General features: G+C 51.0%; 1 protein-coding gene across 2 annotated transcripts in view; it reads left to right on the forward strand.

The window, feature by feature from the left end:
- The window catches only part of SAMD10 (sterile alpha motif domain containing 10), a 65612-nt gene extending 53070 nt beyond the window's left edge, over nt 1-12542 (forward strand). The window contains exons 3-5 of one of the 2 annotated variants that reach the window (XM_060277352.1): nt 25-193; nt 3573-3713; nt 4694-4927. In XM_060277352.1, the coding sequence (XP_060133335.1) occupies nt 25-193; nt 3573-3713; nt 4694-4716 (333 nt within the window). In that variant the 3' untranslated portion in view covers nt 4717-4927. The other variant, XM_035123606.2, reaches the window with a different exon arrangement.
- The last annotated feature ends 2261 nt before the right edge of the window (nt 12543-14803 follow it).

Here is a 14803-nt window from a genome sequence, read left to right on the forward strand (position 1 = left end):
TCCCCTCTTCCTCAATCCCACCAGGTCCGGACCTATGATCACTACGGCATCTACCACACCAGCCCAACGCTCGGGAGCTTGACCAAGCCGGTGGTGCTTTGGACGCAGCAGGATGTGTGCAGGTGGCTCAAAAAGCACTGCCCGCACAATTATCTCATCTACGTGGAGGCCTTTTCCCATCACGCCATCACAGGTAATCGGGCCCCTCCGGGTTCCCCAAAAAGAGGAGGCTCCCTGGAGGAAAGGGGTGCTCTGTGATGCACACTGGCTGGGATTCATTGTCAGGATAACTACCGCAGAAAAAGTGCTGAGACACGAGATTGTAACAACCATTTGCTGACAAGGAGGGGAAGTTTGGAATAAAGCAGGCTTCCTCAACCTCAGCCCTCCAGATGTTTTTGGCCTACAACTCCCATGATCCCTAGCTAGCAGGACCAGTGGTCAGGGATGATGGGAACTGTAGTCTCAAAACATCTGAAGGGCCGAGGTTGAGGAAGCCTGGAATAAAGCAAGACAAAATATCACGGCAAAGTTGCAAAAGGCAGGTTTAAGCAAGGCTCACAAGGAACCACACAGACAGTGGTTTTCAACCAGTGTGCCATGGCACCTTGGGGTGCCTTGAATGATGGCTGGGGTGCCTCCCTCCTCTGATGCCCTCTCGCATCTCTGCCTCCCAAAGCCTTGCACAGCTGTTTGTTGCAGCAGCCCTGGCTACAAGCGCCCCAGGCGAATGGTGCCTCTGGGGCTGGCCAGGGGGTGCTTCCCAGGCCTCTGTGGGGCACTGTGAAGGAGGCACCTCTTTGGGGCAGGCAGGGCAGCTCCGAGACCAGGGGCGGCAGCTGCGGCTGCCCGGGGGAGTCCCAAGGAGACGGGAGAGGCGGCTCCACAAAGGAGGGGGTTCAAGAAAGGGTGAGAGGCTGAAGGCAAGGGGTGCCATAACTGGGCTCCTGAGTCCCACAGGGGTGCAGTAGAAAGAACATAGTTGGTCAAGGGAGCCGTGGACCCAAAAAGGTTGAAAACCTAGCATAAAAATAATAAGAACTGTATTGTATTGAAGGCTCCTTTAAGCAGCTGGGAACAGGCATGCTTAATGCTGTGGAGCTAAGTTTCTAGGAGAGTGGTCGTATTACAATCTGGCATGCTTCGGCAAACAGTGGATGGATGAGTCGGGGAGCAGCCGATGGGAAGCTCAGGTGGCGCGGGGGGGGGCATATTTTCTCTAGCTTTGGCACCATCTAAAGGTTATTGGATTCTTTGGTCAGAACTTAGCATCTTCACGCCCTTGCCTAGAGGATCGTTCCTTTTGTCACATATGTACAGGTGAGAGCAACAGAGCCGGCGCAGCCATTGGGCAGAGGGAGGCAACCGCTTTTGGCGGCAGAAGCTGAGGGGTGGCAGCAGCACTGCTTCGTTGACTGTTCCTCTCTGTTTGTGGGCAGAAACAGGAGTGCCCTGCACCAGCCAGCAGCCCTCAGGTGTGCCGAGGGATGCTACTGTCCTGTTGTCAGCAATGGACATTTGAGTCATCTCTCGGCCCAGTCACCTTCTGAACGTGAAAGTAGGGGAGCCATCTTGTTGTCCTTTGCCTCAGGCGGCAAAAGGTTTTGGGCCAACTCTGCCAGGCAGCAATAATTGCTCTTTGTGTAGGTACTTGCGGCAGCCTTTCAGTGTGACATCCTTTCTGGGTTTTCCAGGCTGACTGGAAATAGTAGATCCAGGGCGGCTCGATCTGGAGAACAAAAGGATCTTTGCAGAAGAACATGAAGTGGACAAGCAAGCGAAGTTGCTGGATTAATATTTTACAAGCCTCAGGAACGTACTCCCATCTAGCAAGACAGAAAATAGCCAGAGCCAATAATTACTGCACAGACACTGTGTGTGTGTGTGTGTGTGTGTGTGTGTGTGTGTTTGTGCGTTTGTTTAGAACCAAGAAAGGCAGGCAGATCGAACTGCCTGTGTTTCATCACCACCACCTTTGCTTAGAAGAGGGTAACGTATCTGTGTCCTGACTTGGGAGGCAGAGAGGAAGAAAGAGCAGAGAAAGGGAACCAGGTTGTGGTGTTTTCTCCCTGGGAGTCACAAAGGCTGATCCTTGCGTGCCTTGGAGGGCTTGGTGAAACGCTAATGGAACAGCTCGCTCAAGCCCTCGCGTCGGAAATAAAGGAAGCATTAGCAATTGTACCCGCGGGAGAGGTGGACTGAGCGAGTTATAAAATCCCTCCGCTCACAAAGCCTGGGTGGCAGGAGAGGGGGCTGATGGGAAACTCTTGCATTCTAGGGAGGATGCATCAATCTGTTCCAACATTCCACCAGTGCACACAGAGGAGCCTTTGAAATAAAATGTGTCTTGATGCAGGAGGTAGATTGGAGAAACAGAGAAAGACCCTGTTGCGGGAAAGAAATACCTTCCAAGTTGCATGATTTGTAGGGTCAGGGCAGCACAGCATCATTCTACGGCAGGCTTCATTTTATTCATTGCACTTATATTGCACCTTTCCTCCGAGTTGCTCAAGGTGATCCTCCGCCTTCCCATTTTATCTCCACAACAGCCCTGCGAGGCAGGTTAGACAGTGGCTGGCCCAACGTCACCTGGTGCACTTTGCGGATTAGCGGGGATTTGAACCCAGGTCCTGGTCCAGCGTGTGAACCGCTACACCCCCATGATCACAGTTTGAGGGTCTGGGGTTTTTGTTACTTGTTGTTAAATAGCAATCAGTGAGTTGGTGGGGGGGAGGAATCAGGATCAGGACTGTGGGGCATGGGGAGGGGGGAGGTCAGTCCTCCCCCCCCCGCTGTAGCCCAAAAATGAACACTGACTCCTTGAAGCCTCTGTCACAGCAGTCTCCCTCATGCGCCATCTGAAACACCCAGATACATGAATTGCATATCATCCAGTTTGACCTTTTTCACGCTGTAGAAAAACCACCACAAAATTCTGGGACGAGGCTGGGAACATGCTGTTTGAGGGGCTGAAGCTTACATTTTGCAAATCTCTTCAGTGAGGGGGTCTTAAAAGTACATTTTGGGGTGTGAGGAATTCAAATCTGCCATCATTTTAGCGATTGGGAATTTAGCTTGGTAAGATGAAGAAGAGCAGAAACTGCCTTTGGAAAACCAAAGCGTTTCGATTTTACCTTATGAAAATGGCAGGTGATGCTTTATAAAACACAGAGTGTGGCTGCAGGTGCTTGGCGATGGTTTTTAATGATTTCTCTGCCACGGCGCACACATTTTACTTACCGAGCAAAGCTAAACAATCTTGATTTAACCAAAATACCTATTGGGTTCCCAAGTCACTTTTTAGCGCCCCTCACTTTTGGAAGCTGAAAGATTCAACACACCGTATCTGGAACGGTCTGTCTCTGCCTGGCCTGTCAGCAATTCAGGCTGCAAGGGGGAGCTGGGCTGGATCGCTCCCCACTCCAAAAAAATAAAATCCCTCTGCATAGAATCCTGGTGTCAGGGAGGACACCCCACCCCACCCCCCAGAGCTCCTATCTGGCCCTCCCTCCCTCCCTCCCTCCCTCCCTCCCTCCCTCCTCTTCCTCATTGTTCTGCTTTCTCCCCGGCAGGTCGAGCGCTGCTGCGGCTGAATGCAGAGAAGTTGCAGCGCATGGGGATACTCCACGAGTCTCAACGGCAGGAAGTCCTCCAGCAGGTGCTGCAACTGCAGGTGCGCGAGGAAGTCCGCAACCTACAGCTTCTCAGTCAAGGTACGGTGGCCGGGGTTGGGGGGGATGTCCATGAATCACTTCCAATTCCCTGCATTTGAGTTGCCTGCCAGCCTAAAGATGAGTAACCTCTGGAGGTTACTTCTTGTTCCTCCCGGCTAGGTCTGTTTGTCTTGCCCAGGGGTCGGCAACCTAAGGGGTTGTTTAACCGGCCCATGGACCCCCGCTGCCCGCTTGGTAGGTTGGCTCCCATGCCCCACGCTAAACCGGTGTGGAGCAAAGCGGGGACCGCCTCCCGCGGCATCTGCGGGACCGTGAACCGGCCCAAGCCACAAAAACTTTGCCGACGCCTGGTCTTGCCACTGGTAAAGGGCAGGGAAGGGGGGGGTGTTCTGATGGAAGGAAGCAGAAAGAGATATGGATTCCACTTCTCCTCCTCCTGCAAATCTGGGGCTTGTGGGGTGAAGCTTTGAGATTCGGGGCACTTTAAGACTGCTGCTGATTTGGGGTGGGATCCACTCCCGCACCAGCAAATCCACGTTGCACAGTTAAAGCTCTTAGTTGGGCCTATTGCGCAACAAACCTGCTTGCCCCACCCCACCCCCAAAAAAACCTGGACTTTTTGCAATAAGGGAACCTGCTGCAAATTGCACTGGGGAAATGTGAGGTAACAACCGCCAGGCACTTTCGCCAATCTCCTTCATTCCTTTTCTCTTCCTCTTTCCTCCGGGGTTCAGCATCCCCCCCTCACTCCTTCCCTCCAAATGTTGTCTCCTTATGCTTGTCCTAAGCCAGCTTCCTCCCCTCTACATGTCCTGGCAAAGTGTCTTCACCCTCATTTCCAACTTCCAGGCAGGCCCAGGAATGCTGTCCCCAAGCCTTGCTTGAGCCATCGCCCTCCCCAATTCACCCGTTGCCGAGAGTTCCCCCTGTGTCCTCCGCCTCCGATCTCCCTTGACAGCTTTGGTACTTACTCCCTTTTTTCTGTTTCTTTCCTTCGCTCCCAACCTTCCTTCTTCCAGCCTCTTTTGGGAACATCTCCTAACCCCTCCGGCTTGTCCCGGCACGACACTGTGAAGTTGCATCGCTTCTGGGATGCTGTTGGCTTGCGTGGAGCGCAGGTCTGGACACCTCAATTGCATGCTTGGGAAATTAGGAAGGGATCCCAGACTGGCTCCACGGGGGGGGGGGGCGGTATTTGGTGCGCTCTCTCTCCTCCCCCCCAAACACACACCCCTCACTCTTCTCTTTGATTCCTCATTGATCCATGCAGAGACCAGCTGCTCTCTGGCTCAGAACTCATGCCACGCCAAACCACCGCCACTAGGACTTGTCAAACTCAGCCTTGTGGGATCCGATCACAACGCGAAATTGTTTCCTTGATGAAACCAGCAAGGACAGACTTTTGGTTCGCTTTCTCCTGAGAAGGACACGGAAGACTCCTGAATCCGAGGATTTTGCAAATGCTTCACTTGTTTCATTGTACAGGCATCTTGGATCTCACCCAGAGGCTCTCCGTAGCAACCAGGGTGTGTTGGCTGGAGTGATTCAGAGACCATCCTCTAAATTCAGGGTTCCCAGGTTGAACCCTTGCCTTTGCCACAAGCTCACCACCCTCTGACCCCCCACACACACCACCATCTGCAATATGAGGATAAAAATCCTGGCCTACCTTACAGGGCTGTTGGGAGGATAACAACCAGGTGCCCATAGTTTTGAACACTCGTTAACATGCTACGTAAGCACTGTTTATTATTACTACTGCTACATGAGAGTAAAAGCAATTGGGGAGGGTCCTGTGTGTGGGTGTGTTACTGCAAAACTTTGGTTAGATTTTTAATCTGAATGCACAAATGCCCAGACTTGACTTTTAAAAAATAATATGCTTTTAGGGCAATTCCTGCTGCTAATTGCAGTCCAACATTCTGTCTGTCCAACATTCAGACTGTCTCCTCCTTGCAGAGACTGTGATATATTTGGGGAGGGGGGTTGCACAGTATTGAGAAGCCAAGGCTGGATTGAGAGTGATGGCAGCTGATGACTCTACGTCAGACATCCCCAAACTGTGGCCCTCCAGATGTTTTGGCCTACAACTCCCATGATCCCTAGCTAAGAGGACCAGTGGTCAGGGATGATGGGAACTGTAGTCCAAAACATCTGGAGGGCCGAAGTTTGGGGATGCCTGCTCTACGTACTGCCAGACTCTGGCCACGGAAGACCCGATCTCTGTCACTGGTCACCTTGGAAATTGGGGGAGGGGCTGTAGCTCAGTGATAAAGCACCTCTTTAGCATGCAAATGGTCTCAAGTTCATTTCCTGGGGTCTTCAGTTCCCAAGATTTGGGAGCAGTTGTTGGGACAGACCTCCTTGGCTGAGACCCCGGACAGAAACACTGCCCAATACTAAACTTTGCGGACAAATTCTTGGACCTGCTATAAGGCCGCTTCCTAACAACAACCCATATTTCTGGAACGGGGATTTAAATTAAGAGTCGCCCAGTGAAGCTTTAAGTGTTTTAACAAGGTATTCTGTAAAAAAACAAAAAAAGCAAAGCAAAACAACATCAACGAGAGTGAGCAAACACACAGAATCCCTGAAAGGAGGTAAATGTTATTATCATTATCAATACTAATTTATTAAATTTGTATATCGCCCTTCATCCAAAAGATCGCAGAGCGGTTCGCAGCATAAAAATATAAAACGAGAACACAAAATGCATAATGAAGCAAAAACAAAAATAAACCAATAACCCCCAAACACAGTTAAAAGGCTAGAGAACGTTAATCGGCCAAAGGCTAGAGAGATTCCCTGGAGAGAGCATTCCACAAACAGGGAGCCACCGCACAAAAGTCCCTGTTTCCATGTTGCCACACTCCAGACCTCTTGTGGAGGAGGCACGCGAAGAGGGGCCTCCGATGATGATCGCAGGGTCCGGGTCAGTTCAAATGGGGAGAGGGGGTCCTTGAGGTATTGTGGTCCTGAGCTGTTTAATAATGACTTTTGTTAAATAGGCTTTTGACGTTCCCTCTTCCCCCCCCCCAATGCACCCACATCTAATAATGATGCTTGGCATGTGCTGAGTGGTGGTTCACAAGCAGTGTCACAGTCCTCCTTTCAACAGCTGGGGGGGGGACGGGGACTGTGGCCCTGTGTCTTATTTCCTCCAAGCCTGGAGAAGGAGGACACGTCCCCTGAAAAAGGTCAAAGGGTCGTTGGCATAGCTGCCAAGTCTCCCGTTTTTCATGGGAAACCCCCGGATTTTAATCTGTTTCCCGCTGTTATCCTGAATAGAAAAAAATCCCATTTAAATCCCCCGATTTCCTACCTGCAAGGGAGGCTCCTTCTGCGCATGTCTGGGCACCGGAAATCGGGCAGTGCTGGCACCAGAAGTTGATTCTACGCATGTCCAGACATGCGCAGAAGCGACTTCCAGTGCCGCGCCGCTGCTGATCCCGGATTTTTCAACGAGAGACTTGGCAGCTATGGTCGTTGGTCCTTCTAGCAGACTGCTGGATGTAGATGACAGAGACAGAGATGGAGAGAGAGAGAGAGAGAGAGAGAGAGAGAGAGAGAGAGAGAGAGAGAGAGAGAGAGAGAGAGAGAGAGAAGGAGTGTCACAAAGGGAGAAGAAGAGAAAAGGAGACGAGGGAGAGAAGAGAAAGAAAGAAAGGAGGAGAACCCAAATACCTTTGGCTCTGGTTCCATCTCGTACTAGCATACGCCTCAAAGGTATTTTGCCCTAACTACAAACCTTTGCACCTTCTGAACTTGCGTGCACAGCCTCTATGCCCCCTCAACATTAAAAAACCAAGTCTGCACCAAAACACTTGTGATTAGAAAGTGCTGCCCGAGCATCGCTTGGTCCTCCAACACCGCTGCACTCGAGCGCCGAAACTCACTGTGAAAATCCTAGAGGCCAGGGCCACCTTCTGATGCTTCTCCTTTCAGAAACCCCAAGCCCGTTCCGCCAGCCCATCCTTCGCCCAACATGGCGGGGAGTTAGAAAGGGCCAGAAGGAAGCCCCAAACCTCTGAACCGGAGAAGATGCCTTACACGGAGCCAGGCCATTGGCCATCATAGAACTGTAGGGTCGGAAGGGACTATTGAGGGTCATCTAGTCTGACCGCCTGCAATGCAGGAATCTCAACGAGCCGTGTCAGAATCGCCCACTCTGGCAGCTCTGCAGCATCCCTGGTGGGCAAAACTGTCTTCGAGATCTTAACTAAACATCCCCCTCCCCTGGCGGGCAGCTGACCCATTTTTGGGAAACTAGGTAGATTCACCTTGGTGGTTGAGGTGAGAGTTTTTCCCATGGGGGGAAATCTGTAGCTGTATAGATTTGGGTCCATGGCCTTTGGGTCCATTTCAGTAACTGGGCTGAGTTACTCCTCCCTCTCCCCACTCCTTGCACAGACCCACCTGAACACTCTCCCGTCCTTCGCTCGCCTCCGATGCAGCAGACCGTGCTTTCTAAAGACTCTCCCCCGCCAATAAAATGCACAGCTCAGAATGCACCCAGAGCACACGTGAAAATCGATTTAGCTGAACATCAAGAGGCAATGCTTTTGCAATCATTGCGCTGCCCTTGGCAGATTCCTCTTCTTCTGAGGGTGGCCCCAGTCCTTCAATACTCATCCCGTGCACAGTCTATTAAAATTAATAGTGGTACTGTTATCTGCAGGGTATGCCCATTAAAACCCAGCGCAGGCCCATATTTCTCAGCATGTCCATTGCTCCCTTGATGACAAATTATTATCGGTGTTTGAAATTCCTGACCATGCAATGCGATCACAGGGACTAGTAGCACAGAAGGCAGCAAGACTGCTTGGCCTAATGGACCAGCCTCCGATGACGTCATAGCCGGTGCCATTGGCCATGTGGTCTGGGGCTGATGGGAGTTGGAGTCCAGTGACCCCTGGAGGGCCACAGGTTCCCATCTCCTGCGCTTTTTTTGGGGGGGAGACCTCGCAGAGGCAGATTTAGGGCAGGAAGAACAGTTCCACCATGCTGGGCGCGGAGCCCAGGGGGTGCCAAAACTATGAGCAGAATGGAAGGCGAGAAGTGGTTTTTGGCCTCGCAAAGGGCACCGTTGAAATTTGAAAGACCAAAGTCTGTCCCGGTCTACCTTTTCTCTGCCCAGGAGTGTTTCCAAAGTTCGGTTGTACAAGCCATTGCCTGCAAAAGGTGTTCTTCCCAGCCTTGTAACCCACCTCCCATGCAGCTCTTCCTGACCACCCAGCTGTAAAACAATGCTTTTGATTAGCTCCCTGGCAGTCCTCCCCGAGGCGAGCTCATCCCCGTGACAGGCTGGGCAATAAGGTCCCTTATCAAATGTCCAAAGTAATTTCCCTAAGCCGTCTCTCCTCTCCCTCTAAATGGGCAGCAGAGCCTCTGGGGGAACCTGGCCATCTTCGCCCTCCAGCCTGGCTGCTCAGACCCGCTCCTGCAAAAGAATTAGATTGGGGGCAATGGCATTGTCCTCGAAGTTCCAAATTCTGTTTAATCTGTTACACCTCATATAAAAGCTCTTCGGTATTGCATGGTGTGAGGAAGACCGTTTGCTCTGGGCAGGTCCGAACTCTGGCTCGGCCGATTATTTATTTCCTGTACTACTCAATATATTTAAAATATTGCCCAATGACCAATGTAGCCCATTTGCGTCAGGGCCTGGCTTTGACTTAGAACCATAGAACTGGAAGGGATGGTTCACACCAGGGTTCATCTAGTCCAGCCCCCTGCAAGGCAGGAAACTTTTGCCCAGCGTGGGACTCAAACCTGCAACCTTGAGATTAAGACTCTCAAGAGTCAGGTCCATAATCTGTCTGGCTCAGGGCTGCTTTGGTCCCTGGGAGCTGTTATCCACCAAGGCAAATGCAATCCATTAGCTCAGATATCCTGTCTCATTTTGCATCCCCAGCCTGGCAGACACTGCCCCTCAAGAAAAATATGGCGTATTGAGCACCTAGCCCACTCAGAAGCTTAATCTGTATACTTGTGCCCCCCTCCAAGGAGCTCCTGTTGCAGCCACATAAGAACCTTGCGAGGTAGGTCAGGATGAGAGGCAACATGTAGGTCAGGATGAGAGGATATTGACAAGCTGGAACGTGTCCAGAAGAGGGCAACGAAAATGGTCAAAGGCCTGGAAACGATGCCTTATGAGGAACGGCTTAGGGAGCTGGGTATGTTTAGCCTGGAGAAGAGAAGGTTAAGGGGTGATATGATAGCCATGTTCAAATATATAAAAGGATGTCATATAGAGGAGGGTGAAAGGTTGTTTTCTGCTGCTCCAGAGAAGCGGACACGGAGCAATGGATTCAAACTTCAAGAAAGAAGATTCCACCTAAACATTAGGAAGAACTTCCTGACAGTAAGAGCTGTTCGGCAGTGGAATTTGCTACCAAGGAGTGTGGTGGAGTCTCCTTCTTTGGAGGTCTTTAAGCAGAGGCTTGACAGGCATATGTCAAGAATGCTTTGATGGTGTTTCCTGCTCGGCAGGGGGTTGGACTGGATGGCCCTTGTGGTCTCTTCCAACTCTATGATTCTATGATTCTAACAACTGGCCCAAGGTCACCCAGGAAGAGCCTTGGTCTCCCAGGTCCCACTCTGACACATGTCACCATCATGCCATGCTGGCTCCCGCAGGCCGGCAGCTACTCCAGGTTCTTTTTTACCTGGCGACTCCTGGCCTTGAGTCTGGACTTTCTTAGGTGCAAAGCATGTGATCTATCACTGACCGGAGACCCTGGAGTGATGAGCAGAGAAGAACCAGAAGGAGATACAATTGTCAGTTGCCCGTGCCATCAGAAATGAGAACACTGTTGAGCCACAGGAAATGGAGAAGAGAGGATAAAGTAGGGCTGCATTTCTGGTGTTTTCATAAGAGCAAAATGCCTGTCGCTGTGACACACACAGTCTTCGGCAACCTGGCGCCCTCCAGATGCCTCAAACTACAACCCCCATGGTGCAAGTTGTAGCCCCAGGCATCTGGAAGCTGCTGGCAGCTTGGCGAAGACTTGGCCGCAGGATGGCAAGGAACATTCGGGGCATCACATTCGAATGTCCTCTCAAGTTCCTTTTTTCTATAGGAGTGAATGGCATCCATTGGAGACGGTCCAGGCAAACGCTCCAGCCGGGGGTCACCTGCGCTGTTGCAAACTGAGCTTCTGCTGTCGGCATTGCTCGGCCGAGCTCCAGGGTTGGGAACCTCCAGGCCCAGGGGGTCTAACCATATAGAATGCCAGGTGTGGGGCAGGTCAAAACGTGGCTTAGCCAAATGGAGGTTGGCCTGGGGCCCCAATCAGCTGATTGGTGATGCCTCCCAAGCCCTAACTGCTAGGCAAGATGATGCTTTGAAAGGGGCTCCTGTTTGCTGCCTATGGAGTAGCTCCTTTCAATGCTCTTATGAAGGGGCTTCTGAAGACCCCTGTGGGTGAGTGGGTGGGGGTCACTTGTGATTGGCAGGTGGGTGTCCTCCCCCTGCCATGCATGAGTTGTTTGGTTCAGATCCCACCCTCTGGAGCAGCAGAAATCATGCTTGCTCCGTCTTTCACCTGGAGTGTTACAGAAACGGCCTTTGTTGTAGATTCACCAACCGACAGGCCCCCCCTTCCAAGTTTCCAGATATCACCCGGTTCCCTTTGCATTTGCCACATCCCCTCCTCTTTAAAGCAAACCCACTTTCCTAGTTCCAGTCCTTCTGTAGCCCAACAGGCTCCATATGCAAGGAGGAGCTACCAGATGGGTTGATAGAACCCCCCGAGTTTGCAGAACTACAAGAAAAACCCAAGCATCAAGGAGGGGGTGAACTGTAAGGTGGGGGGGGAGAATGCACCCCAAAACCACCCTGAGTGGACAGGATGGAATGGTATGGCCAGATAAAGGGCACGGCTGGCTGAACAAGAGCACTCTACGCTGCAATATTTTGTTGCAGGCCTCAGCCTTTTCAAAGGGCTCATCTGGGCTGCAATGGTGCACACAGGGGATGCCTGGCAGCTGGCTGCATCCCTTCTGTCTCTGGGGGCCTGGGGCCCCGGACAGGTAGCAATCATTAATTACTCCGCTGGGTGGATTTGCCTTACACCGAGGAGACTTTTTTTCGGGCATTTGCACCCCTGAAACCTTGGGGTGTTGCTGACTCAACGAAACATCACCGAGCAGGTCTCAAAGATTCGTGAAAATGCACGCGTCCCCCTGCAGTCTACCCACACATTGATCCCAAGACTGGTGATAAAACAAGACATCATGCAATAAAGTGGGTGGGGTGTGTGTGTCTCTGTGTGTGTGTGTGTGTGTTTCTCTTGAATGTATTTATTGTGTCTCAGAGAATTCGATTCCAGTGAGGTACCCCTGGGCTCATCTGCACTGCAAACGTAAACTGGTTCAATCATCGGGAAACCCTGGGGGTTATAAGTGGGGGCTGGGAATCGCTTAGCACCCTAGATCTGACTTGGCTGCTTTGTGCTGCAGTGGAGAGTGGGGGGGGGGGCCAAAGCAGCAGCAAGGGCAGCATGGTGCACACTCACCGGCGGAGCCAAGCCGGTATGTCTGCCGGCGCATTTGCACCTTGCCAGTCTCGCCCTGCTTCTCCTGCTCGCCTTTCCCCCTATGCAACAGTGGGGGTCGGGTGAGCACTGCCACTTGCTCTCCTCCTGTGCGCTACTGAGCCTTGCCAAACTACAATTCCCGGCTTTTTTGTTTTTGTTTTATTTAAGAGACTCCATGGCACTGAATGAAATGAGCCAACATAGGTTTGTAGTGCAGATCAGGCCACTGAGTTGACCTTTCTCTACTGTGTGTGAGTTTGTGTATATTTCCAATGTCATGTTGGGGGAAGGAAGGGGAAGCATCTGTGTCTACTTTTCGTTTGTTTGTTTCTGGGGGTGGGGGCGGGAAATCGGGGAACTTAGGGGAATGGAACAACAGCTTTTTTGGTTTATTTGGTTGGTTTTTTGTACTCTAAACAAATATCAAAATTAAAAGAAACTGTTCTTTAAAATTAAAAGAAGAAAAAGAAGCCTTGGTTAGTTGGTTATTTCTTCCTGCCTGGTACTCACGCTATTGCAACCTCAGGTCTTGACTACTGCAATGTGGTTTCTGCAGGGCTGCTCTTGATGGCTGGGTTGAAATCTTTGCTGGTGAAGTCAGGTGTGGGATCTGGCAGCCGCAGGTAGATGCCAGGACCCACTGGTGAGATGTCATCTTTCCCTTGCCCCCTGAAGCAGGTAGCTGGTGCCAGAAGCGTCCTTATTTTATTTACATCATTAGTATATAGTCCCCAATTAACAGTGTCTTCTGGGCAGTTAATGCACACACAAAAGCCTTAAGAACAAAACAAACCACAGTTCAAAGCCAGCAACTGCAAAACCTTCATGAGCACACCTGATCAATGATCTGAAAATGCCTAGGGACAGGTAAGTAAGCAGGTGAGTGCTGAAAAAGGTAGCCTGGTCACAAAGGCATTTAAAAGTGAAACCTGCCACTTGGAGTTGGGCCTGGAAATAGACCAGAAGCTCATGCAGATCATTCAAGTGATCTATTCAGCACATGCTCAGCCTCTCAGGTATAATTCCTCAAAGGAGAGAGGTTCCCCTCTCCAGAATATATTCATACATTTTGTTTCACCCACTACCATCTGTAGGATGTGCATGTTTTTTTTGTGGGGGGAATTTAAAAACCTGCCCAGCCTGTTTACCCAAAGAAATAGGGTCAGTGGGGACTGCTTGACCCTTTCCCTCCAGCCATCTTTCTGCTCAAAAGCAGCCCCCTCTGGCAACTGCTTTTCCACCCAAGACAGGAGCCCCTTCCACCACTACCCAAATGGTCCATGGGTGGAAAAGCAGCTGGGGAAGGACAGTCATAACGAGTTCTTCCTACTTGCACTCCCTCTCCTCATATAGGAAACCCTCCTCTAGGGCTGCTAGATGTCTGGGTTTTGCAAAACGGCATCCTGGCGGATTTGAATCCAGTAAAACCCTGATTTATGGCAAGTAGGGTGAACTCTACAAAGAAATGCCAGAAATGAGAGGTTCCCCCCCCAAAAAAAGCTCAACAACTTTTACTCCCCCCCCCCCCAAAAAAATAGCTCAACAACTTTGTCCTGATATTCACTTTTGGGAATGTGGCAATCTTCCCCTCCACTGCTTTTCATTTACAGTCAAACCTCGGTTCCCAAACGGCTCCGTTTTGGAACGTTTCGGCTCCCAAATGCTCCAGTTTTTAACGTTTTTCAGATGCCAAACGTCCAGCGCAGCTTCCGCTTGAGTGCAGGAAGCTCTTGCAGCCAATCAGAATCCGCACCTCGGTTGTCGAACATTTTAGAAGCCGAATGGGCTTCCAGAATGGATTACGTTTGACAACCGTGGTTTGACTGTATTTATTTTTAAACAAGAAGGTCAGGAAGCTGGCGGACATGGCACCATTGCAACACCCAGTTTGGCCACTCGGACTGTGGCCTCATTGGTGGGAGTGACTTGCCTTTCATGGAACTGCCCATCGTTCGTCCTCAGCCGCCTGGATGCAGTCAGCAGGGAGAGCGTGCAATTGCTTCCCTTCAGATAATAGAACTGCATGGCACAGGATGCACGAGACAAATGTTTGTGCCTCCCCAGGGAGTAACTAAAGCACAACCCGCAGTCCTAAAAATGTTCTTTTGGCGCATCGCAGAAACAATGGGCTCCTAATGCAGTAGGATGTTTTATGGGAGCAGAGCTCCGTCTCGTTCTCCTCTTCCATTCCTGCTACCTGGGAGAAGATAGCAGCAACCGGCCACAGTGAGAGGCCATGGAGGATATATGCAGCAAATGGAGAATGGATAGCTGTTTAGGACACTTGGTTTTAACCAGGGGAGAGAGAGAGCCTGGGAGACTGTTCTTTATCTCCCCCAGCCTACGGGCTTCAGGCCACATGCGAGTGTGACTCAGGAGCACCCATATTTCTAGCTGACATGGTTTCTACGCACTGAGTATATAATTCATTTTACTGCACTTGTGGCAGCGAAGGCTCCAACAACCACTGGGAGAACTGGTGTGGTGCATGGAACCTTCACAAACATTCCAGTTTCAAAGCTAACCTTTAAATGTTCCCAGTCCAATTTCTGAGAGGGAAAGAAAAAGTGTCATTTTGGCTGGGATTAA

The sequence above is a fragment of the Zootoca vivipara genome, chromosome 7, assembly GCF_963506605.1.
Source record: "Zootoca vivipara chromosome 7, rZooViv1.1, whole genome shotgun sequence".
In the NCBI taxonomy this organism is placed as follows: domain Eukaryota; kingdom Metazoa; phylum Chordata; class Lepidosauria; order Squamata; family Lacertidae; genus Zootoca; species Zootoca vivipara.